Here is a 26,925-nt window from a genome sequence, read left to right on the forward strand (position 1 = left end):
ACACTCGGGTCCTTACACCCGCTTCAGACTGTGCGGCGTCATCTGATCCCTTATCGCATGCCACGGCCATGAAGCCGCACAGTCCGCAGAAGGCGGAAGGAGATGAGGGACAGGCGAACTGATGCACTGATCATGCCCATCAATCACACCCTCGCAGTCCCAATAACTAAGACAACGAGGGGCGTTGTGTGGGTCAGGGCGGCCGCAGAGGCGCAGGCAGCCAAACAATGATGCCAGAAGACGGGCAGCGCTACCAAGGGGGTTGCAGCGTGTCATTACAAAGGAAAGTCACACCACCGGGACGGTTAAATGGTCACACAGAGGACACATTTTAGATGTGTTTTCAGTTCCACATGTGCGAGGAGAATACGTTTATGAGCCACCTTGCACACATGCAGCATTACCGCTGTACAAGGTGGCCTTTAAAACGTACAAAAGCCTGGGGGAGGGGGGACAGGTTCCCTTCAATTTCAGTTCTTGTGTCTGCGTGGCTTTTGCAGGACACGATGCCGGCTGCACAGCAGGGGAACAGCTGGCGGTGCTGAACCCCACTGACACATTGGCTGGTGTTTTTCTCTGTGCAGCTAGCACATCTGGGCCCCAACTGGCGGTGTTAGAGCCCAGGGTCAGCAGGAGGAGCAGGGGGAGCGGAGTGTAGGCCGAAGCCTGCACTGGAGCAAGTTGAAAGGAAACCTTTAACCCCCCCCCCAGGCGTTTGTAGCTGGAAGAGCCATCGTGTACAGCACTAATGCTGGAAAAGGTAAACTTAGCTCTTTTAATTATGGTCCTTGCAGATGCTGAACCTAACACTTATGAAATGTGTCCCCTCACAGCGTTCAACCGTCCGGTAGGTGGAACTTTCCTTTGTCATGTGACGCAGCACAGCCGTCATTTTTACCCCCTTGGCGCCATGCGCCGCCTCCTCAGCGTTGTTTGAATCTGTCCCGGAGCCTGCGCTGTTAGGTTACCCCTTGGCCATGCACACATTTTGCGCTGCCCGTCTTCTGACATCATTTGCTGTCAGGCTGGCTGCGCCTGTGTGGGTGCGCTGTCCGAGATTCAGCCTCGCGGTGTCGTGTAATGTAATCCCACCGCGGGCCTGTGATCCGTGGCCATGCGCAGTGCATATCCTCGCCTCTCACTCCCCTCCCTACGGCTTCTTAAGACTGTGCGGTGTCACGGCCGTGGCATGCTATTAGGGACCAGCTGACAACGAACAGTCTTTAGAAGCCGTAGGGAGGGGAGTGAGAGGCGAGGATATGCACTGCGCATGGCCACGGATCACAGGCCCGCGGTGGGATTACATTACACGACACCGCGAGGCTGAATCTCGGACAGCGCACCCACACAGGCGCAGCCAGCCTGACAGCAAATGATGTCAGAAGACGGGCAGCGCAAAATGTGTGCATGGCCAAGGGGTAACCTAACAGCGCAGGCTCCAGGACAGATTCAAACAACGCTGAGGAGGCGGCGTACGGCGCCAAGGGGGTAAAAATGACGGCTGTGCGGCGTCACATGACAAAGGAAAGTTCCACCTACCGGACGGTTGAACGCTGTGAGGGGACACATTTCATAAGTGTTAGGTTCAGCATCTGCAAGGAGCACCACGAAAAGAGGCACTTTTTCCCTTTGCATCATTACTGCTGCACAAGGTGGCTCCTTCAGTAACAAACGCCTGGCGGGGGGGGGGACAGGTTCCCTTAAATTTAACTTGTTGTGCCTGCGTGGCGGTCGCAGTACACGTTGCCGTATACACAGCAGGGGAACAGCTGGCGGTGCTGAACCCCACTAACACATTGGCGAGGTGCTTGGCTCTGTGCGTACAGCACTTCTGGACGGCAACTGGCGGTGTTGGAGCCCAGGGACAGGTGGAGGAGGAGGAGGTTGGAGGAGGTAGCAGGGATTGCCACACACACAGCAGGGGAACAGCTGACGTTACTGAACCCCAATAACAGAGGAGGGACTGTTGACTGTGCGTACAGCACTTCTGGACGGCAACTGGCGGTGTTGGAGCCCAGGGACAGGTGGAGGAGGAGGAGGTTGGAGGAGGTAGGAGGGATTGCCACACACACAGCAGGGGGAAAGCTGACGTTACTGAACCCCAATAACAGAGGAGGGACTGTTGACTGTGCGTACAGCACTTCTGGACGGCAACTGGCGGTGTTGGAGCCCAGGGACAGGTGGAGGAGGAGGAGGTTGGAGGAGGTTGGAGGAGGTAGGAGGGATTGCCACACACACAGCAGGGGAACAGCTGACGTTACTGAACCCCAATAACAGAGGAGGGACTGTTGACTGTGCGTACAGCACTTCTGGACGGCAACTGGCGGTGTTGGAGCCCAGGGACAGGTGGAGGAGGAGGAGGTTGGAGGAGGTTGGAGGGATTGCCACACACACAGCAGGGGAACAGCTGACGTTACTGAACCCCAATAACAGAGGAGGGACTGTTGACTGTGCGTACAGCACTTCTGGACGGCAAATGGCGGTGTTGGAGCCCAGGGACAGGTGGAGGAGGAGGAGGTTGGAGGAGGTAGGAGGGATTGCCACACACACAGCAGGGGAACAGCTGACGTTACTGAACCCCAATAACAGAGGAGGGACTGTTGACTGTGCGTACAGCACTTCTGGACGGCAACTGGCGGTGTTGGAGCCCAGGGACAGGTGGAGGAGGAGGAGGTTGGAGGAGGTTGGAGGAGGTAGGAGGGATTGCCACACACACAGCAGGGGAACATGTTGTGAATTTGGATTCTGGGCTCCCCCGGTGGCCGCTTGTGGAATTGGACTTGTCATCCTCTTTCCTGTTTCACCTGATTCCATCAGTAGTGGGTGTCGCTATTTAAGCTCATTTCTCTGGTGGTTTCTTGCCGGTCAACAATGTTATCTGATGCCTCTCAGTGCTTGTTCCTGCTTCTAGACAACTACTGATAAGTTGGACTTTTGTCCATGTTTTGTTTTGCCTATTTGTTCCAGTTCGCAGCTGAAGTTTTGTTACTGTGTCTGGAAAGCTCTCGTCGATCAGGGATTGCTACTCTGGCGTTATGAGTTAATGCCAGAGTTTAAGGTAATCACTGGATGGTGTTTTGTTAGTATTTTTCTGCTGACCATGAAAGTATACTATCTGTCTTCTGCTATCTAGTAAGCGGACCTCAAATTTGCTAAGACTATTTTCCTGCTGCGTTTGTTGTTTCATCTGAACTCACCGTCATTATATGTGGGGGGCTACTGTCTTCTTTGGAATATTTCTCTAGAGGTGAGCCAGGTCTTATATTTCCCTCTGCTAGCTATTTAGGTCTTAGGCCAGAGCTGGGCATCTAGCTATAAATAGGAAATGCTACCTGGCTATTTCTAGTTGCGCGGCAGGCTTAGTTCATGGTCAGTATAGTTCCATCTTCCGAGAGCTTGTCCCTCTATAGGCTTGCTATGATCTCTGCCTGCAGAGATCATGACAGGAACAGCTGACGTTACTGAACCCCAATAACAGAGGAGCGACTGTTGACTGTGCGTTCAGCACTTCTGGACGGCAACTGGCGGTGTTGGAGCCCAGGGACAGGTGGAGGAGGAGGAGGTTGGAGGAGGTTGGAGGAGGTAGGAGGGATTGCCACACACACAGCAGGGGAACAGCTGACGTTACTGAACCCCAATAACAGAGGAGGGACTGTTGACTGTGCGTACAGCACTTCTGGACGGCAACTGGCGGTGTTGGAGCCCAGGGACAGGTGGAGGAGGAGGAGGTTGGAGGAGGTAGGAGGGATTGCCACACACACAGCAGGGGAACAGCTGATGTTACTGAACCCCAATAACAGAGGAGGGACTGTTGACTGTGCGTACAGCACTTCTGGACGGCAACTGGCGGTGTTGGAGCCCAGGGACAGGTGGAGGAGGAGGAGGTTGGAGGAGGTTGGAGGAGGTAGGAGGGATTGCCACACACACACAGCAGGGGAACAGCTGACGTTACTGAACCCCAATAACAGAGGAGGGACTGTTGACTGTGCGTACAGCACTTCTGGACGGCAACTGGCGGTGTTGGAGCCCAGGGACAGGTGGAGGAGGAGGAGGTTGGAGGAGGTTGGAGGGATTGCCACACACACAGCAGGGGAACAGCTGACGTTACTGAACCCCAATAACAGAGGAGCGACTGTTGACTGTGCGTACAGCACTTCTGGACGGCAACTGGCGGTGTTGGAGCCCAGGGACAGGTGGAGGAGGAGGAGGTTGGAGGAGGTTGGAGGAGGTAGGAGGGATTGCCACACACACAGCAGGGGAACAGCTGACGTTACTGAACCCCAATAACAGAGGAGGGACTGTTGACTGTGCGTACAGCACTTCTGGACGGCAACTGGCGGTGTTGGAGCCCAGGGACAGGTGGAGGAGGAGGAGGTTGGAGGAGGTTGGAGGAGGTAGGAGGGATTGCCACACACACAGCAGGGGAACAGCTGACGTTACTGAACCCCAATAACAGAGGAGGGACTGTTGACTGTGCGTACAGCACTTCTGGACGGCAACTGGCGGTGTTGGAGCCCAGGGACAGGTGGAGGAGGAGGAGGTTGGAGGAGGTAGGAGGGATTGCCACACACACAGCAGGGGAACAGCTGACGTTACTGAACCCCAATAACAGAGGAGGGACTGTTGACTGTGCGTACAGCACTTCTGGACGGCAACTGGCGGTGTTGGAGCCCAGGGACAGGTGGAGGAGGAGGAGGTTGGAGGAGGTTGGAGGAGGTAGGAGGGATTGCCACACACACAGCAGGGGAACAGCTGACGTTACTGAACCCCAATAACAGAGGAGGGACTGTTGACTGTGCGTACAGCACTTCTGGACGGCAACTGGCGGTGTTGGAGCCCAGGGACAGGTGGAAAAGCAGAGGAACACAATGTAGGCCGAAGCCTGAGAAAGTCGAAAGGGAACCTTTAACCCCCCCCCAAGGCGTTTGTAGCTGAAAGAGCCAGCTTGTGCAGCACAAAAGATGCAAAAGGAAAAGGTGGCTCTTTTCATCATGCTCCTTGCAAACACAGAACTAAACACTTATAAAATGTGTCCCCTGCAACCGTAAAACCGTCCCGGAGGTGGGACTTTCCTTCGTAATGTGACGCAGCACAGTACCGTCATTCCTACCCCCCCGGCGCCGCGCACCGCCTCCTCAGCGTTGTTTCATTCCGTCCCGGAGCCTGCGCTGTTATGTTATCCCGTGGCCAGGCACACTTAGCGCTGCCCGTCTTCTGGCATCATTTGGTGTCAGGATGGCTGCGCCTGTGCGGCCGCGCTGGCCGAGAGCCCGCCTCGCAGTGTCTTCTGATTTAATCCCACTGGGGGCCTGGGATCCATGGACATGCGCAGTGCATATCCTCGCCTCTCACTCCCCTCCCTACGGCTTCTTAAGACTGTGCGGTGTCACGGCCGTGGCATGCTATTAGGGACCAGCTGACACCGAACAGTCTGAAGAAGCCATAGGGAGATGAGTGAGAGGTGGAGGTTCAGATATGCACTGCGCATGTCCATGGATCCCAGGCCCCCAGTGGGATTAAATCAGAAGACACTGCGAGGCGGGCTCTCGGCCAGCGCGGCCGCACAGGCGCAGCCATCCTGACACCAAATGATGCCAGAAGACGGGCAGCGCTAAGTGTGCCTGGCCATGGGATAACATAACAGCGCAGGCTCCGGGACGGAATCAAACAACGCTGAGGAGCCGGTGCGCGGCACCGGGGGGGTAGGAATGACGGCTGTGCTGCGTCACATTACGAAGGAAAGTCCCACCTCCGGGACGGTTTTACGGTATCAGTGGACACATTTTATAAGTGTTAAGTTCTGCGTGTGCAAGGAGCTAAACAAAAATAGCTACCTTTTCCTTGTGCAGCATTACTGCTGCACAAGGTGGCTCTTTCAGTAACAAACGCCTTGGGGGGGGGGACAGATTCCCTTACATTTCAGTTGTTGTGTCAGCGTGGCGGTCCCAGGACACATTGCCGGCTACACAGCTGGGGATCAGCTGACGTTACTGAAACCCAATAACACTGGGTCGTATGTTTTGACTGTGCAGACGGCACTTCTGAGCCTCAACTGGCGGTGTTGGAGCCCAGGAATTTAAGTTCAGGTGGTAGAAAGATGAACACAACAGGAGACCTGGATAATGTATACAGTGACCTAATTATTTAATCAGGAGGAGGAGTGGCAAATTCCTGCGAGATCCAGGCCTTGTTCATTTTCAGGAAAGTAAGCCGGTCAACGTTATCGGAGGATAGTCGCATGCGACGGTCAGTTAGTACACCACCTGCAGCACTAAAGACACGTTCCGATAATACACTGGCCGCAGGGCAAGACAGCACCTCCAATGCATACTGGCTTAGCTCTGGCCATGTATCCAGCTTTGAGACCCAAAACTTGAAAGGGGAAGAGCCGTCTGGGAGTACAGCAAGAGGGCAAGACATGTAGTCTGTCACCATCTGACGGAACCGTTGCCTCCTGCTGACTGGAGCCGTCTGTGATGGTGTAGACTTTTGTGGGGGGCACAGAAAACTGTGCCACAGTTGGGCCATACTGGTCTTGCCTTGGGCAGAGGCACTGCTTCTGCTCCCTCTTTGTGCAGAGCCTCCACCACTGCCTGGACGCACTGAGCTGCTTTGGAATGCACTAGCAGCACTTCTCTCAGTTGGAATGGAGAAGATGATGGAATTGACCAGTGTGTCTTGGTACTCCCGCATTTTTCGCTCCCGGTTCAACGGTGTGATGAGGCTTTCTACGTTGTCCCGGTAGCGAGGATCGAGGAGGGTGAACACCCAATAATCAGACATGTTGAGAATGTGGGCGATGCGGCGGTCGTTTCTCAGGCACTGCAGCATGTAATCCACCATGTGCTGCAGACTGCCAACTGCCCAAGAAACGCTGTCCCCTGCTGGAGGCGTGATCTCTGCCTGCTCGTCATCACCCCACCCTCGCTGTACACACTGAGTACTGGACAATTCGGTAACTCCCTCCTCTGGACGGACGTCTTCCTCCTCCATTGACTCCTCCTCATCCTCCTCACAAACTGTCCCCTGCCTACGCGTTTGTGAGGAACCACGTGGCGCTGACTGTCCATAAGATGATGGAAATGGTGAATCCTCATCCTCCACCTCTTCCACAACATCATCCCTTAGCGCTTGCAGTGATTTTTCAAGCAGGCAGATAAGGGGGACAGTCATGCTGACTAGTGCATCATCTGCACTCGCCATCCGCGTGGAATAATCAAAGGGACGCAAAACCTGGCAGACGTCATTCATAGTGGCCCACTCTGTGGTTGTGAAGTCTGTACGGCGCTGACTGCGACTTTTTTGCGCCTGAAGCAGCTGGTACTCCATTACAGCTTGCTGCTGCTCACACAACCGCTCCAACATATGTAACGTGGAATTCCACCTGATAGGTAGGTCACATATGATGCGATGTTCCGGCAGGCGGTGTCGGCGCTGCAGAGCCGCAATGTGCGCTTTTGCCGTGCTGGAACGCCGCAAGTGAGCACACTCTAGGCGGACCTTGTGCAGCAGTGCATCAAGATCCGGATAGTCCCTCAAAAAGCTCTGCACGACCAAATTGAGCACATGTGCCAGACATGGGATGTGAGTGAGGTTGCCGAGGCCCAGAGCTGCCACCAGATTTCGGCCATTATCACACACTACCATGCCTGGCTGGAGATTCGCTGGCACAAACCACACATCGCTCTCCTGCTTGATGGCATTCCAGAGCTCCTGCGCTGTGTGGCTTCGATTCCCCAAATAAATTAATTTCAAGACGGCCTGTTGACGTTTGGCCATGGCTGTGCTCATGTCGGTCGTAACAGGTACACGTTCATCACGGGTCCATGTGGAGGTGGACTGTGACGGCTCCTGCAGCGATGATTCTGAGGAACTGGTGTAAGAGGAGGAGTCAATGCGTACAGAATGGATTCCTGCAATCCTTGGAGTGGGCAGGACACGTCCTGCGCCACTCGCACGGTCTGTACCCGGCTCAACGACATTAACCCAATGGGCAGTGAGGGAAAGGTATCGCCCCTGTCCATGTTGACTGGTCCACGCATCGGTGGTGAGGTGGACCTTGCTACTGACGGCGTTCAGTAGCGCGTGTTTTATGTGTCCCTCCACATGCTTGTGCAGGGCAGGGACGGCTTGCCTGCTGAAGTAAAAGCGGCTGGGCACATTGTACTGTGGGACTGCCAATGACATCAAGTCACGGAAGCTGTCAGTCTCCACCAGCCTGAATGACAGCATTTCCAGTGACAGAAGTTTGGCAATGCCTGCAGTCAGAGCCTGTGCTCGTGGGTGGTTTGACGAGAAAGGCCGCCTTTTCTCCCATGCCTGTACTACCGATGGCTGTAGACTGGGCTGGGAGTGTGTGGATGACTGGGAAAGTGGCGCTGCGGGTGGAATTACAGCGGGTCTCTGGACAACAGGGCCAGAGGTTCTTCCACGGCGATCCTGGGAGGAAGCCGAACCAGCTGCGTGTGAGCTAGAGGAAGAGGCAACACGAGCTGAAGAGGTGGTAGCTGCCGCTGTTGGTTGGCCTACCTCTTCAGTGTGTTTTTCTAACTCCGCCGGGTGCCTGTTGCGCACATGTTTCCACATGTTGGAGGTATTGAGGTTGCTGACATTTCGACCTCTTTTGACTTTTTGATGACACACGTTGCATCTGACATAGCAAATGTCATCTGCAACTGTGTCAAAAAAGGACCAGGCACTGCAAGTCTTGGGAGCGCCCTTTTTGGCTTTTGGAAGAGACATGCTCCTAACGGGTGCCAAAGCGGAGGCTGCAGGATCCGCAGTCTTCCCCCTCCCTCTCCCTCTTTGGGCCGTACGGGGAATCTCTTCCTCAGAGCTGCTCCCACCACCTTCCTGTCCCTCACGCCAAGATGGGTCGAGGACCTCATCATCTACACTACCCTCTGCCCCCAACTGCTCCTCCTGGGTAGTCTCAGCAGCAGAGCACGCACCAGTAAGTGGCACCTGAGTGTCATCATCAGCTGATGCGGCCTGCGATGTGGTGACCGGAGCCACTGGCCCACCCGCCTCTTCAGAGGAAGACAGAAAAAGCTGTTGGGCATCACTGCACCCTGCCTCTTCTTCCATTTCTCCAATGCTGCTTGGCTGGCCCCCTGTTTCCAAGCCAAGAGATTCAGAGAACAGAAGTAGAGACGGCTCCTGTCCTGGGCTCTCTGTCTGCCTGGGCAATTTGGCAGGTGGTGAAGAGACAGATGGCTGCTCTCCAGTGCTCTGTGTCTGAGAGGATGTGGCACTAATGGAAGTTGATGCATTAGCTGCCATCCATCCGACAACAGCTTCAATTTGTTCTTCACGCAGCAGCGGTGTACGGCGCTCTGACACAAAGCTACGCATGAATGACTGTTGCCTGGTGAAAGTGGGTGCTGATGAGTCACCGGTGCCCGCAGCAGGCACAGAATCCCCACGTCCCCTCCCTGCTCCGCGACGGCTCCCACGCCCACGTGCCTTACTCACTGCCTTCTTCATCTTGGTTGACTGATAAAGATAAGCAGAAAAGTACTAACGGCTTTGTGTGCTTATTCCTGAGCAACTCCTCCTAACAGGTATAAGAAACACTAATTTTCTAAAGTGTGGACCAGACTTTAATATGAGCTAATGTGGCCTACACAAATGTAAAGTGGTGTAACTGGTGTGTTTGGTGAACTTTATTATTTATTTCTTTTTTGGGGGCTGAACTGACAACAGATAGAGCTGCAGTCACACGGAGACCGTGCAGACAGACGTAAACGGCGCTGCAAGGCCCAAAAACCCTCCTCTACGTTATCCTATGTAGTGTTTTTCCACAAGTTAGCTGGAGACGGGTGGAAAGACACTAATAGGATTTTTTTAAATAAATTAGCAGCAACCTACACTACTTGAAAAAAAAAGAAAATTGATTTGGCGGTATGACGCAGTGAACAACCCTGAGCTGGAGACAACCAGGCTATGGCTGCTCACAGACTACAGGGCGAGCTGCAATCACACGGAGACCGTGCAGACAGCCGTAAACGGCGCTGCAAGGCCCAAAAACCCTCCTCTACTTTATCCTATGTAGTGTTTTTCCACAAATTAGCTGGAGACGGGTGGAAAGACACTAATAGGATTTTTTTAAATAAATTAGCAGCAGACTACACTACTTGAAAAAAAATTAAAATTGATTTGGCGGTATGACGCAGTGAACAACCCTGAGCTGGAGACAACCAGGCTATGGCTGCTCACAGACTACAGGGCGAGCTGCAATCACACGGAGACCGTGCAGACAGCCGTAAACGGCGCTGCAAGGCCCAAAAACCCTCCTCTACTTTATCCTATGTAGTGTTTTTCCACAAATTAGCTGGAGACGGGTGGAAAGACACTAATAGGATTTTTTAAAATAAATTAGCAGCAGACTACACTACTTGAAAAAAAATTAAAATTGATTTGGCGGTATGACGCAGTGAACAACCCTGAGCTGGAGACAACCAGGCTATGGCTGCTCACAGACTACAGGGCGAGCTGCAATCACACGGAGACCGTGCAGACAGCCGTAAACGGCGCTGCAAGGCCCAAAAACCCTCCTCTACTTTATCCTATGTAGTGTTTTTCCACAAATTAGCTGGAGACGGGTGGAAAGACACTAATAGGATTTTTTTAAATAAATTAGCAGCAGACTACACTACTTGAAAAAAAATTAAAATTGATTTGGCGGTATGACGCAGTGAACAACCCTGAGCTGGAGACAACCAGGCTATGGCTGCTCACAGACTACAGGGCGAGCTGCAGTCACACGGAGACCGTGCAGACAGCCGTAAACGGCGCTGCAAGGCCCAAAAACCCTCCTCTACTTTATCCTATGTAGTGTTTTTCCACAAATTAGCTGGAGACGGGTGGAAAGACACTAATAGGATTTTTTGGAATAAATTAGCAGCAGACTACACTACTTGAAAAAAAAAAAAAAAAAAAAAGAACAGTATGAGGCAATGAACCACCCTCCCTGAACTGAATACAACCAGCTATGGATGGCCTATGTGGCTGCACTCAGACTAGAGAGTGGGCTGCACTCACACACACACACACACAGACCTTGCAGATCGCTGTGAAAACAGCGCTACAAGGCAAAAGCAAGGTGAATAGTAGGTGAACACAGCGGTTGCTAAATTAGCCTTTGGAAAGCACAAAGAAGCAAATCGCTATCTCTAAACTGTCCCTCAGTCAGCAAACAGCGTCCTGTCACTAACTGAATTCACAGCAGAGTGATCGCAAAATGGCGCCAGCGAATTTTAAACTGCAGCATGACATCATTTCAGCAGCCAATCACAGCCTTGCCAGTAGTTTCATGCCCTCCATGCTAAACAGGATGTGCCCACACTTGGAATCATTCTCATTGGCTGAATTTCGGAATTTTGAATCTGGGAACTTCCGATTCCGGTATCCGATACGCGGCAAGTATCGGAATCCCGGTATCGGAATTCCGATACCGCAAGTATCGGCCGATACCCGATACTTGCGGTATCGGAATGCTCAACACTAGCCGTGATGTAATTCTCTCAGGTCCTAAATTCCTCATTCTAGGAATTTAGGCCATGAGAATTACGTCACGGCTTGTGATTGGTCGCTGAGCGGTCACGTGGGCCGCCGCGACCAATCAAAAGCCGTGACGTCATCGAAAGGTCCTTCACGCGCTCATTCTTAAGAAGGAAGGCTGCCGGAAAGAAGCCGAGGGTGAGTATATTCCTATTAGATATATACTCACCCTCGGACGCGCCCTGCTTCTTTCCGGTAGCCTTCCTTCTTAAGAATGAGCGCGTGAAGGACCTTTCGATGACGTCACGGCTTTTGATTGGTCGCGGCGGCCCACGTGACCGCTCAGCGACCAATCACAAGCCGTGACATAATTCTCATGGCCTAAATTCCTAGAATGAGGAATTTAGGACCTGAGAGAATTACGTCACGGCTTGTGATTGGTCGCTGAGCGGTCACGTGGGCCGCCGCGACCAATCACAAGCCGTGACGTCATCGAAAGGTCTTTCAAGCGCCATTCTTAGGAACGGAAGATGCCGGTGTGAAGAGCGGAACAAAAATGGTTACCTCAATGAACCAAAAAGAATTTGTGATCAATATTGACCTGTCCATTCAAGGACATTTTAGCTATAGTGTGAAATCCTATTTTTTGTTTGTGAAACTGCCACTTAGGCGAAACTGTACTGTTTTGTTTGTTGTGAAACTATCACATAGCCGAAACTGTTTTTTTTGTCTTCTCTTTTCTCTCTTTGTTTAAACAAGCAAAACTTGTATAACCACTGAAACTACCTGTACAACTATATAAAGAGGGGATAGCACCTTGAAGGCAGGCGTGCTTCAGAGACTTCCCAGTGATATACTATACGAGACGTGTCTTGTGTATTATTTCTGGTGATTCCCCACTTCCAAAGGCTGCTCCGACTGAGTGTGGTCCCGACATTTCCTGGCGCCTGAACAGGGACCCGAGGTCTGTGTACTCCTTCAAGAACACCGGCAGAATACGAACGAAAAGAGAATCTGGGATAATGGACGGCAGATGAATAAAAACCTGGCCAGGTAAGAGACACTGTTAGATCTCTTATATCTGCCCTGCACTGTCCGTAAGATTTTCTGTGTCATGTCCTTTAGCGGGTAGTTCTAGTAGAGGAGGATACCTATAGCTCGGGTTCTTGAACTACTTAGGAATTGACCACCTCACGGAGTACGGCATTGAATGAGAGTGAATGTGAATAGAAGGTGTGTGGAAGTTGGGAATAGCCCTATAAGCCGCCCAGGGTGTTGAAACAGAAGAAGTGACTGTCCCACTGGGCAACGTGGTTGCGTCCTTTCGGGGAGACCTCCGCGCCTATGTTCAATCTCTGATCCTGTCTTTGACGAAAACCTGGTGACGGATAAGTGTATGATAGTATGAGCCCAGGACAGATAAATTAGCCTGGGACAAGATACATTGTATTTTGATCCTCTGTCTGGTTGCATTTGTGTTGTTTGCTATAGGTGTAGGAATCAGGATTTTCTTACATCAACACGGTACGCAGAAGCCGTTAAACATCCTAGCTCCTTAGGAAGAAGGTAACGAGGTATTCTCAAACCCAAACGCCACCTAGGGCAAGAAAAGAAAAAAGCTCAGGATAAGAAAATGGGGAATAAGCAAACAAAGTCGGAACCAGAAGAATTAGATATCTATACTATCATAAAGGAGAGAAGTGGTGAAGATGCCACTAAGGGGCTGAGAAAGATTTTTAGTAAGTTTGGAGTTACTAAGGCAGAAGCCTTTAGTAGAAAAAAATGGGAAGGAATTCAGGAAAAAAAAAAGGCATAATCAGAGACAAGAAATGGATAGATCAGATCCAAGCGTTGATTGATGTCTCTAGGGTAGCAGAAAAAGAGGGATGGACATATAATCAACAGAATAAAAAGTGGTGTATTAGACCCGCAGGCTATGGAGAAAAACAAAATGTGGAATATAAGAACACCCCACCCCCATACCTTAACCCACATGCCCCATCTTTTCTCCAAACACCACCTCAAAGTTTAGCCGGACCAGGAGGATGGGTATGTCCGCACTGTGGACAACAAAATCCAGACTGGAGAAATGATTGCCTAGCCTGTGGTACACCTAGACATGGCGCTGTACTTGCCCCTGTTAGGGTAGTACCAAGACCCTTTAGGGAACCTGGTGCTGACGGAGTAATGGGAACTAGATATCACCAAACTCGACAATATTTCCCTTGGTCCCCCGCTGAAGGCATGTCTCTCTTGCATAACGCACCAGATCCCACCCAGTGTCCAGTTAGATTTGCACAATATATACAGCAAATTATGCAGACTCACGCTGGAGTTTGGGCAGATGGAGAAGAATTATGTAGAATGAAAATGACTCCTGGACTCTTCCAGGAGCTATTAGCAAATCTACAGGTACATAGGCCCCTGGCAGGAGATGGTGCCTTACAAACGATAGAATCAGGTACGCAATTTGTAGATCACTTAATGGTTTTCATGAGGGAAAAACAGAGGCAGAGAGGAACAACGGGAGTGGTGGCTCAGAAATCTGGACAATCAGTAGACGAATATTATCTAAGTGTAGAAAATAATTTCAGAGATGAAGGCATGGATCTAACCGCTTCAGGAATGATGAGGTTAGTTACAAAAACCTTTATAGATGGATTGTCTCCAAAAGTGATGGAAAAGGTGATATATCAAATATTTTATCAAATTTTGATCCAATAATAAAAAGTAATGACAGATATGTGCTGTCTAAATTACAAAGAAAGTTCAAACGTGACAGAGTGACAGAGTGCATCCTTAGTAATGGAAGAGTTTAAAAGTTCCAGACAGAGGGAGGTATGTTCTGTCCGGGCCCATAAATCAGGCTTGGCATGTGTTACATGTTATGCCTGTGCTGGCTCCGGCCATATTGCCAGGTACTGCAAATGGCCGGGTACGATGAAGGAGAGGAAATATTATTCTGTGAAATGTTTTAAATGTGGTCACTTTGGACATATTGCAAGGAACTGTTACTGCACAAGTAATTGTGAGGGGCCTAGCAATATTGTCAGGGAGCACAGGCATTTTCACAGACATAATGGCATTTTCTCTCAGTCTGTCCCAAGCCACGGGCAAACTCCTCAAAATGGCCAATTACAACCAGGGAGGATAGTGAGGTCTTGATGTAAACTCAGATTATAGAGTGTTATGGTTCTCAATGGCAAGAGAACATAGCCCAGCAAACATAAGAACTAGCTCTTGGAAGGATGGAAACTAAACTGACCATGAACTAAACCTGCCGCACAACTAACAGTAGCCGGGTAGCGTTTGCCTACGTTTTATCCCTAGACGCCCAGCGCCGGCCGGAGGACTAACTAATCCTGGCAGAGGAAAATATAGTCCTGGCTCACCTCTAGAGAAATTTCCCCGAAAGGCAGACAGAGGCCCCCACATATATTGGCGGTGATTTTAGATGAAATGACAAACGTAGTATGAAAATAGGTTTAGCAAAATTGAGGTCCGCTTACTAGATAGCAGGAAGACAGAAAGGGCACTTTCATGGTCAGCTGAAAACCCTATCAAAATACCATCCTGAAATTACTTTAAGACTCTAGTATTAACTCATAACATCAGAGTGTCAATTTCAGATCACAAGAGCTTTCCAGACACAGAAACGAAACTACAGCTGTGAACTGGAACAAAATGCAAAAACAAACGAGGACTAAAGTCCAACTAAGCTGGAAGTTGTCTAGCAGCAGGAACATGCACAGAAAGGCTTCTGATTACAATGTTGACCGGCATGGAAGTGACAGAGGAGCAAGGCTAAATAGCGACTCCCACATCCTGATGGGAACAGGTGAACAGAGGGGATGATGCACACCAGTTCAATTCCACCAGTGGCCACCGGGGGAGCCCAAAATCCAATTTCACAACAGTACCCCCCCCTCAAGGAGGGGGCACCGAACCCTCACCAGAACCACCAGGGCGATCAGGATGGGCCCTATGAAAGGCACGGACCAGATCGGAGGCATGAACATCAGAGGCAGTCACCCAAGAATTATCCTCCTGACCGTATCCCTTCCATTTGACCAGATACTGGAGTTTCCGTCTGGAAACACGGGAGTCCAAGATTTTTTCCACAACGTACTCCAACTCGCCCTCAACCAACACCGGAGCAGGAGGCTCAACGGAAGGCACAACCGGTACCTCATACCTGCGCAATAATGACCGATGAAAAACATTATGAATAGAAAAAGATGCAGGGAGGTCCAAACGGAAGGACACAGGGTTAAGAATCTCCAATATCCTGTACGGGCCGATGAACCGAGGCTTAAACTTGGGAGAAGAAACCCTCATAGGGACAAAACGAGAAGACAACCACACCAAGTCCCCAACACAAAGCCGAGGAAAAACCCGACGCCGGCGGTTGGCAAAAAGCTGAGTCTTCTCCTGGGACAACTTCAAATTGTCCACTACCTGCCCCCAAATCTGATGCAACCTCTCCACCACAGCATCCACTCCAGGACAATCCGAAGATTCCACCTGACCAGAAGAAAATCGAGGATGAAACCCCGAATTACAGAAAAAGGGAGACACCAAGGTGGCAGAGCTGGCCCGATTATTGAGGGCAAACTCCGCTAAAGGCAAAAAAGCAACCCAATCATCCTGATCTGCAGACACAAAACCCCTCAAATATGTCTCCAAGGTCTGATTCGTCCGCTCGGTCTGGCCATTAGTCTGAGGATGAAAAGCAGACGAGAAAGACAAATCTATGCCCATCCTAGCACAGAATGCTCGCCAAAATCTAGACACGAATTGGGTACCTCTGTCAGAAACGATATTCTCCGGAATACCATGCAAACGGACCACATTTTGAAAAAACAGAGGAACCAACTCGGAAGAAGAAGGCAACTTAGGCAGGGGAACCAAATGGACCATCTTAGAGAAACGATCACACACCACCCAAATGACAGACATCTTCTGAGAAACAGGAAGATCCGAAATAAAATCCATCGAGATGTGCGTCCAGGGCCTCTTCGGAATAGGCAAGGGCAACAACAATCCACTAGCCCGAGAACAACAAGGCTTGGCCCGAGCACAAACGTCACAAGACTGCACGAAGCCTCGCACATCTCGAGACAGGGAAGGCCACCAGAAAGACCTTGCCACCAAATCCCTGGTACCAAAGATTCCAGGATGACCTGCCAACGCAGAAGAATGAACCTCAGAAATGACTTTACTGGTCCAATCATCAGGAACAAACAGTCTACCAGGTGGGCAACGATCAGGTCTATCCGCCTGAAACTCCTGCAAGGCCCGCCGCAGGTCTGGAGAAACGGCAGACAATATCACTCCATCCTTAAGGATACCTGTAGGTTCAGAATTACCAGGGGAGTCAGGCTCAAAACTCCTAGAAAGGGCATCCGCCTTAACATTCTTAGAACCCGGCAGGTAGGACACCACAAAATTAAACCGAGAGAAAAACAACGACCAGCGCGCCTGTCTAGGATTCAGGCGTCTGGCGGACTCAAGATAAATTAAATTTTTGTGGTCAGTCAATACAACCACCTGATGTCTAGCCCCCTCAAGCCAATGACCCCACTCCTCAAAAGCCCACTTCATGGCCAAAAGCTCCCGATTCCCAACCTCATAATTCCGCTCGGCGGGCGAAAATTTACGCGAGAAAAAAGCACAAGGTCTCATCACGGAGCAATCGGAACTTCTCTGCGACAAAACCGCCCCAGCTCCGATTTCAGAAGCGTCGACCTCAACCTGAAAAGGAAGAGCAACATCAGGCTGACGCAACACAGGGGCGGAAGAAAAGCGGCGCTTAAGCTCCCGAAAGGCCTCCACAGCAGCAGGGGACCAATCATCAACATCAGCACCCTTCTTAGTCAAATCAGTCAATGGTTTAACAACATCAGAAAAACCAGCAATAAATCGACGATAAAAGTTAGCAAAGCCCAAAAATTTCTGAAGACTCTTAAGAGAAGAGGGTTGCGTCCAATCACAAATAGCCTGAACCTTGACAGGATCCATCTCGATGGAAGAGGGGGAAAAAATATATCCCAAAAAGGAAATCTTTTGAACCCCAAAAACGCACTTAGAACCCTTCACACACAAGGAATTGGACCGCAAAACCTGAAAAACCCTCCTGACCTGCTGGACATGAGAGTCCCAGTCATCCGAAAAAATCAAAATATCATCCAGATACACAATCATAAATTTATCCAAATAATCACGGAAAATGTCATGCATAAAGGACTGAAAGACTGAAGGGGCATTTGAAAGACCAAAAGGCATCACCAAATACTCAAAGTGGCCCTCGGGCGTATTAAATGCGGTTTTCCACTCATCCCCCTGCTTAATTCGCACCAAATTATACGCCCCACGGAGATCTATCTTAGAGAACCACTTGGCCCCCTTTATGCGAGCAAACAAATCAGTCAGCAGTGGCAACGGATATTGATATTTAACCGTGATTTTATTCAAAAGCCGATAATCAATACACGGCCTCAAAGAGCCATCTTTCTTAGCCACAAAGAAAAAACCGGCTCCTAAGGGAGATGATGAAGGACGAATATGTCCCTTTTCCAAGGACTCCTTTATATATTCTCGCATAGCAGCATGTTCAGGCACAGACAGATTAAACAAACGACCCTTAGGGTATTTACTACCCGCAATCAAATCTATGGCACAATCGCACTCCCGGTGCAGAGGTAATGAACCAAGCTTAGGTTCTTCAAAAACGTCACGATATTCAGTCAAGAATTCAGGAATCTCAGAGGGAATAGATGATGAAATGGAAACCACAGGTACGTCCCCATGCGTCCCCTTACATCCCCAGCTTAACACAGACATAGCTTTCCAGTCAAGGACTGGGTTATGAGATTGCAGCCATGGCAATCCAAGCACCAACACATCATGTAGGTTATACAGCACAAGAAAGCGAATAATCTCCTGGTGATCCGGATTAATCCGCATAGTTACTTGTGTCCAGTATTGTGGTTTATTGCTAGCCAATGGGGTGGAGTCAATCCCCTTCAGGGGTATAGGAGTTTCAAGAGGCTCCAAATCATACCCACAGCGTTTGGCAAAGGACCAATCCATAAGACTCAAAGCGGCGCCAGAGTCGACATAGGCATCCGCGGTAATAGATGATAAAGAACAAATCAGGGTCACAGATAGAATAAACTTAGACTGTAAAGTGCCAATTGAAACAGACTTATCAAGCTTCTTAGTACGCTTAGAGCATGCTGATATAACGTGAGTTGAATCACCGCAATAGAAGCACAACCCATTTTTTCGTCTAAAATTCTGCCGTTCACTTCTGGACAGAATTCTATCACATTGCATATTCTCTGGCGTCTTCTCAGTAGACACCGCCAAATGGTGCACAGGTTTGCGCTCCCGCAGACGCCTATCGATCTGGATAGCCATTGTCATGGACTCATTCAGACCCGCAGGCACAGGGAACCCCACCATAACATCCTTAATGGCATCAGAGAGACCCTCTCTGAAATTCGCCGCCAGGGCGCACTCATTCCACTGAGTAAGCACAGCCCATTTACGAAATTTCTGGCAGTATATTTCAGCTTCGTCTTGCCCCTGAGATAGGGACATCAAGGCCTTTTCCGCCTGAAGTTCTGACTGGGGTTCCTCATAAAGCAACCCCAAGGCCAGAAAAAACGCATCCACATTGAGCAACGCAGGATCCCCTGGAGCCAATGCAAAAGCCCAATCCTGAGGGTCGCCCCGGAGCAAGGAAATCACAATCCTGACCTGCTGAGCAGGATCTCCAGCAGAGCGAGATTTCAGGGACAAAAACAACTTGCAATTATTTTTGAAATTTTGAAAGCAAGATCTATTCCCTGAGAAAAATTCAGGCAAAGGAATTCTAGGTTCAGATATAGGAACATGAATAACAAAATCTTGTAAATTTTGAACTTTCGTGGTGAGATTATTCAAACCTGCAGCTAAACTCTGAATATCCATTTTAAACAGGTGAACACAGAGCCATTCCAGGATTAGAAGAAGAGAGAGAGAGAAAGGCTGCAATATAGGCAGACTTGCAAGAGATTCAATTACAAGCACACTCAGAACTGAAGGGGAAAAAAAAAAAAAAAAAAAATCTTCAGCAGACTTCTCTTTTCTCTCCTTTCTCTGTCAATTAATTTAACCCTTTTGTGGCCGGTCAAACTGTTATGGTTCTCAATGGCAAGAGAACATAGCCCAGCAAACATAAGAACTAGCTCTTGGAAGGATGGAAACTAAACTGACCATGAACTAAACCTGCCGCACAACTAACAGTAGCCGGGTAGCGTTTGCCTACGTTTTATCCCTAGACGCCCAGCGCCGGCCGGAGGACTAACTAATCCTGGCAGAGGAAAATATAGTCCTGGCTCACCTCTAGAGAAATTTCCCCGAAAGGCAGACAGAGGCCCCCACATATATTGGCGGTGATTTTAGATGAAATGACAAATGTAGTATGAAAATAGGTTTAGCAAAATTGAGGTCCGCTTACTAGATAGCAGGAAGACAGAAAGGGCACTTTCATGGTCAGCTGAAAACCCTATCAAAATACCATCCTGAAATTACTTTAAGACTCTAGTATTAACTCATAACATCAGAGTGGCAATTTCAGATCACAAGAGCTTTCCAGACACAGAAACGAAACTACAGCTGTGAACTGGAACAAAATGCAAAAACAAACGAGGACTAAAGTCCAACTAAGCTGGAAGTTGTCTAGCAGCAGGAACATGCACAGAAAGGCTTCTGATTACAATGTTGACCGGCATGGAAGTGACAGAGGAGCAAGGCTAAATAGCGACTCCCACATCCTGATGGGAACAGGTGAACAGAGGGGATGATGCACACCAGTTCAATTCCACCAGTGGCCACCGGGGGAGCCCAAAATCCAATTTCACAACAATAGAGTTTCTATCTGGTCTCTGGTCTTTCATTGTTTGTTTTGTTTTAGCTCCTTTTATTCTTCTTCTATTTGCTAAGTTTGCTCTTTTGTTATTGAAATGAATTGTTAGACCAGTGTGGTTTAGACAGGAGGCAGAAGGGCCTTATCTGAGGTGCAATGTGATTGCAATGATAATAGGAATTGTTAGTTGTTGGTTTTTGATTTTTTTTTTTTTTTTGCTGTTTTCTATCAGACCCCCTGTGGTTTTTAACTCCAGGTTTCCATAGAATTCATAATGATAAGAGTAACACAGATAACAGGATAATAGAGTCACATCCATGGATGCTCTGATTTGTTGCTTGAACTAAGATAGGTAGGGAGGTGTGTGTTCACCTAAGCTTTGAAGTTCAGCTGTAAAACTGACTTTGTTTGTTTGTTTTCCTGTGCATCTTAGATTAGATAAAGGGTATTGTTTCACACTGTAGACAGTGGATCATACATGCAAGTCAACTCATGCAGTCTTTATATGACTGTATTGCCAACACGCCATATTCACTCAGTGAAGAGGCTAAACAGTAATTTTCCTCTTTGAAAACAGCACTGGTATCAGCTCCGGCTTTGGGACTCCCAGACTACACTAAACCTTTTCAATTGATGGCAGCTGAGATATCCTCACATGCTACAGGGGTGCTCACACAAAAACATGGAAACAAACAGAGACCTGTGGCATACATATCAGCTCATCTGGACCCTGTAGCTAGAGCCGTACCTTCTTGTGTAAAGGTACCGTCACACTAAGCGACGCTGCAGCGATAGCGACAGCGATGCCGATCGCTGCAGCGTCGCTGTGTGGTCGCTGGAGAGCTGTCACACAGACCGCTCTCCAGCGACCAACGATGCCGAGGTCCCCGGGTAACCAGGGTAAACATCGGGTTGCTAAGCGCAGGGCCGCGCTTAGTAACCCGATGTTTACCCTGGTTACCAGCGTAAAATGTAAGTACATACTTACATGCGTCCCCCGGCGTCCGCTTCCTGTAATGACTGAGCGCCGGCAGTAGCAGGGCACAGCGGTGACGTCACCGCTGTGCTGTGCTTTCACTTTCAATTTGCGGCGCTCAGTCAGTGTGGGAAGCGGACGCCGGGGGAAGCATGTGAGTATGTAGTGTTTGTTTTTTTTTACATTTTACGCTGGTAACCAGGGTAAACATCGGGTTACTAAGCGCGGCCCTGCGCTTAGTAACCCGATGTTTACCCTGGTTACCAGTGTAAAATATCGCTGGTATGGTTGCTTTTGCTGTCAAACACGGCGATACACGGCGACCTAGCGACCAAATAATGTGCAGACCTTCTAGCAGCGACCAGCAATTTCACAGCGGGATTCTGATCGCTGCTGCGTGTCAAATACAGCGATATCGCTCCCTAGGACGCTGCAACGTCACAGATCGCTGGCGACGTTGCTTAGTGTGACGGTACCTTAAGAGTAGTAGCCGCAATTTCACTGTTATTAGATAAAGCTTCTGAGATTGTTCTTGATCACCCACTTCTAGTTCAGACCACTCATGATGTACATGGCATTCTTAACCAGGTCCAACCTAAACATATTTCAATGGCCAGACACCTCCGTCTCCAATGTTCCCTACTACTGCCGCCCAACATTTCCTTTGCCAGGGTTCAGACTCTTAATCTCGCGTCTTTGCTCCCTTTAGAGTCTGAGGGGGGTACCATACCTGAGGAAACTGCACTCTCCAACTCCTTTGACCCATCAGAGTCAATGCATGATTGTGTACAATTAATGGAACAAGAGACTCAGGGCTTACGTAATGTACGTGACAAGCCACTCTGTAATGCTACATTTGAACTTTTCATAGATGGCAGTAGATATGCAGATATGAATGGACAATTTCATACAGGTTATGCGGTAGTAACTCAGCATGAAGTGCTGAAAGCAGAACCTCTCCCTGCTAATCAGTCTGCACAAGAAGCAGAACTTACGGCATTAGTTGAAGCTCTAAAAATAGCCAAAGATCAGACAGCAAACATATACACTGATTCTAGATATGCACATGGCATTATTTTCGATTTTGGCGTAATATGGAGAGCCAGAGGTTATATGACTGCTTCAGGCCAACCTGTTAAACATGCCTCCCTCATTAGACAGATTCTGGAGGCAGCACAAGAAACTAAAGAAATAGCGGTGATAAAGGTAGCTGCACATGTGAGACTCAACACCGAGGAAGCCAGGGGTAACGATAAAGCCGACAAAGCAGCAAAACAGGCAGCACGTAAACCCTTACATCATGCCCACACACTAGATAGCTCTGAAGATGATGAGGAGAGATTGAAGGAAGCTCAGAAACAGGTAGACGACGAAGAACGAGGGCAGTGGCAGAAAAAAGGGGCAGAAGATCAGCAAGGATTATGGAAAAAAGGAACTTTGTTGTGTTTACCCAGAGCCTGGTACCCCGCAGTGGCGAGTGACCTCCACCTACCTACGCATGTATCGGCAAACGGTATGACGCTCAAGGTAAAAGAAAGGTGGTTGGCTCCAGGCTTTGGTAATTTCGCTCGGAACATGTGTGCTGCATGCGCTATATGCCTGGCACACAATCCAGGTCAGACCATTAAAACCCCAACCAAGCATCATGTAAGACCGCTGTATCCCTTTCAAAGACTCCAGATCGACTACATCCAGCTTCCTAGGTACAATGGATACGAATATGTGCTTGTGTGTGTGGACATGTTCTCAGGGTGGCCAGAGGCTTATCCAGTTCGTAAAGCCTCAGCAAAAACTACTGCCATTAAAATAGCACATGAACTGATACCCCGTTACGGCATGCCTGAGGTGATCGAGTCAGATAGGGGTACCCATTTTACTGGAGAAATATTCCAGAATGTTATGAAAATGTTGGGAGTAGAAAACCAGTTTCACACTCCGTATCACCCACAGAGTTCAGGTAAAGTGGAAAGATTAAATGGAACAATAAAATTAAAAATCCAGAAGGCCATGGCAGAAACAGGAAAGCCTTGGACCGAGTGTCTACCACTTGCCCTGTATTCCATCCGAAATGCCCCAAGGGGGAAGGCTAAGCTGTCACCACATGAGATTCTTTTTGGTAGAGCAGCAAATTTGGGTTGTTATTTTCCACAACAACTGATGTTGAATACTGAGACTTTAACTGCTTATGTACAAGAATTACAAAAACGTTTAACTAAAGTGCATTCGCAAGTTTTTGCTTCCCTTCCAGATCCAGAAAATCTCGAAGGAGGCCACAAGTTGGAACCTGGTGATCAAATCTACGTGAAAAGACACACCAGAAAGACTCTGGAACCGAGATTTGACGGACCTTTCCAAGTCCTGTTAACAACTCCAACAGCAGTCAAGCTTGAAGGAAAGGCATCATGGATACATGCAAGCCATTGCAAAAAAGCAGTATAAGACTCATGATATTGATGTTAATAATGTTAACCTCAACGGAGGCATGGGAAAGATTGAATTCTCTAGCCCCTTTGAACAATAGATTCGTACAACATCATAGAAAATTAGTGCATGATTTGTTAAATAATACGCAACCCCTGGCAGATTGTTTGATCTGTACCCATTCACCAGTATCAGCCACAAGTATACCTTTTCTAGCAGTTCCCGTGTCAGCTGAAGAAATATTCGCTTGGCCTAATTGTTCAGACAACCTGGCCAACAACCAACCTGGCAATACTAGACTATGGAATACTACAATCGCCATACCAGTTGTGGGATGGGTAGAATTTCCTTGGTGGCAGGGCAATCTTACAGGAAAAATAGGCAACTTACAATATTTAGCACTCAGAGGAGGAGCATGGGTACCTAGGAATAAGACTGGATTAACTGATTTAGGACAGGTCCCCACTGAAAATCTACAGCTCAGTTTCAGTACAACCACCCCTTCCTCTGATGCTTTCAAACCTACAGTATTGGAAAGGTACATACATAATAGAAAATGGGAACATTCCGAGTTGTTCCCCCAAGGTGACGCAAACAGTTGTACAAGTAAGCCGGGGAACCTGGTTTGTAATGAATCCGATGAGTATGTCAACGGAATGCATGTATGTGGGAATCCCGCAGCCGGGTACTGTAGCCCCTTGGGACAAAAACCCTCTTGGTGTATGCTTCAGAATGTATCTAGTTTTGTGGATTTGGCTCACAGATTGGTATTGCAGCACTCAGCTTTGTGGGATCTGCCTGAGGGTACATTTTGGATATGCGGAGAAGGAGCATATAAATGGCTTCCCGTAGGTATAAAGGGTACTTGTACATTAGGACGCCTAACCCCGGCTACTTTCATAATTTCGAACAAACAAGTGAATATGCAAGCCGTGCCCAAGCACACACTGTATAAAAGAGCTGCAGATAACTCACCACGTCCCTCGGGGAGGCCACATATAGTACAAATGGGAATTCCCAACAAAATTGCTAGTACCATTTTTTATTTATCCTATGTTAACACAGATGTGGGATAAATTAGTTAGAGCCACGGATTATCTAGATGACCAGATTTGGGATATATTGGACATATTAAATACTAGTATAGCTGTACAGAATCAGCTTATAATAGTCACTAACCAACATACCCTGGTATTGGATTACCTAACTGCCTCACAAGGGGGTATGTGTCAAATCATCGGACCCACCTGCTGTCATTATATAGACCCGAATAGTACTATGAGTATGAGATTTAAATTAGAAGACGTACAACGACTCAGGGATCAGTATGACAAAGACAATGACCAAAATAAGGATAGCTGGTGGTCAGATACCTTTTCTTTTCTTAACCCGGCCAATTGGTTCAGGGGGATCGGTGGGTGGGTTACCGGGATTATGCAAAGCCTAATACATACAGTTATAGTTATTGTAATTATATATGTATTATTCAAGGTTGTACTCAAGGGTATCTCGGTATGCACAAATAAATTTTGTGTAATGGATGCGAGAATATAAAGTTTTTTTTTGTAATATCACAAAAAGAATGACTAAAATAATCGTCTATATGACAAGGTTTTGAATGGAATATGTCAAAGGGGGGATTGTGAAGAGCGGAACAAAAATGGTTACCTCAATGAACCAAAAAGAATTTGTGATCAATATTGACCTGTCCATTCAAGGACATTTTAGCTATAGTGTGAAATCCTATTTTTTGTTTGTGAAACTGCCACTTAGGCGAAACTGTACTGTTTTGTTTGTTGTGAAACTATCACATAGCCGAAACTGTTTTTTTTGTCTTCTCTTTTCTCTCTTTGTTTAAACAAGCAAAACTTGTATAACCACTGAAACTACCTGTACAACTATATAAAGAGGGGATAGCACCTTGAAGGCAGGCGTGCTTCAGAGACTTCCCAGTGATATACTATACGAGACGTGTCTTGTGTATTATTTCTGGTGATTCCCCACTTCCAAAGGCTGCTCCGACTGAGTGTGGTCCCGACACCGGTTACCAGCGGCGATGTCCAGGCTGCGTCGGAGAGGTGAGTATATCAATATTTTTTATTTTAATTCTTTATTTTACACTTAAATGTGGATTCCGATACCGATTTCCGATATCGCAAACATATCGGAACTCGGTATCGGAATTCCGATACCAGATTCAGAAGATCGCCGACCTCATGGCCGACCCCACACAGGGGTCGGGTCGGGTTTCATGAATCCCGACTTTGCCAAAAGTCAGCGACTTCTGAAAATGGCCGACCCGTTTCGCTCAACCCTACGTCCGATGTCAGCTCCCCTGCTTTGATGCAGGGCTCCGCGTTGAGCCCGCATCAAAGCCGGGACATGTCAGCTGTTTTGAACAGCTGACATGTGCCCGCAATAGCGGCGGGTGAAATCGCGATTCATCCGCCGCTATTAACTAGTTAAATGCCGCTGACAAACGCAGACAGCAGCATTTAACTACCGCATCCGGCCGGGCGGCCGGAAATGACGGCATCGCCGACCCCCGTCACATGATTGGAGGTCGGCGATGCTTCTCCATTGTAACCATAGAGGTCCTTGAGACCTCTATGGTTACTGATCGCCGGAGCTGTGAGCACCACCCTGTGGTCGGCGCTCACAACACACCTGATTTTCTACTACATAGCAGCGAACAGCAGATCGCTGCTATGTAGCAGAGGCGATCGTGCTGTGCCTGCTTCTAGCCTCCCATGGAGGCTATTGAAGCATGGCAAAAGTTTAAAAAAAAGGTGAAAAAAATAAAAAAATATAAAAGTTTAAATCACCCCCCTTTCGCCCGATTCAAAATAAATCAATAAAAAAATCAAATCTACACATATTTGGTATCGACGTGTTCAGAATCGCCCGATCTATGAATAAAAAAAAGCATTAACCTGATCGCTAAACGGCGTAACGAGAAAAAAATCGAAACGCCAGAATTACGTTTTTTTGGTCGCCACGACATTGCATTAAAATGCAATAACGGGCGATCAAAAGAACGTATCTGCCCCGAATTGGAATCATTAAAAACGCCAGTTCGGCACGCAAAAAATAAGCCCTCACCTGACCCCAG

General features: G+C 48.6%; 2 protein-coding genes across 2 annotated transcripts in view; one reads left to right on the forward strand and one right to left on the reverse strand.

Annotated features, from left to right (window-relative positions):
* Positions 1-26,925, reverse strand: part of ADCY1 (adenylate cyclase 1) — an 839,277-nt gene that overhangs the window by 164,469 nt on the left and 647,883 nt on the right. The gene's annotated exons all lie outside the window — the stretch shown is intronic.
* Positions 20,434-25,778, forward strand: LOC143782200 (uncharacterized). The gene is made up of 2 exons (XM_077269395.1): positions 20,434-21,178; positions 21,875-25,778. Exon 2 carries the CDS (start codon positions 22,002-22,004, stop codon positions 23,829-23,831), a length of 1,830 nt encoding a protein of 609 aa, XP_077125510.1. The 5' UTR covers positions 20,434-21,178; positions 21,875-22,001; the 3' UTR covers positions 23,832-25,778.

This window comes from Ranitomeya variabilis, chromosome 6 (assembly GCF_051348905.1).
Source record: "Ranitomeya variabilis isolate aRanVar5 chromosome 6, aRanVar5.hap1, whole genome shotgun sequence".
NCBI lineage: Eukaryota > Metazoa > Chordata > Amphibia > Anura > Dendrobatidae > Ranitomeya > Ranitomeya variabilis.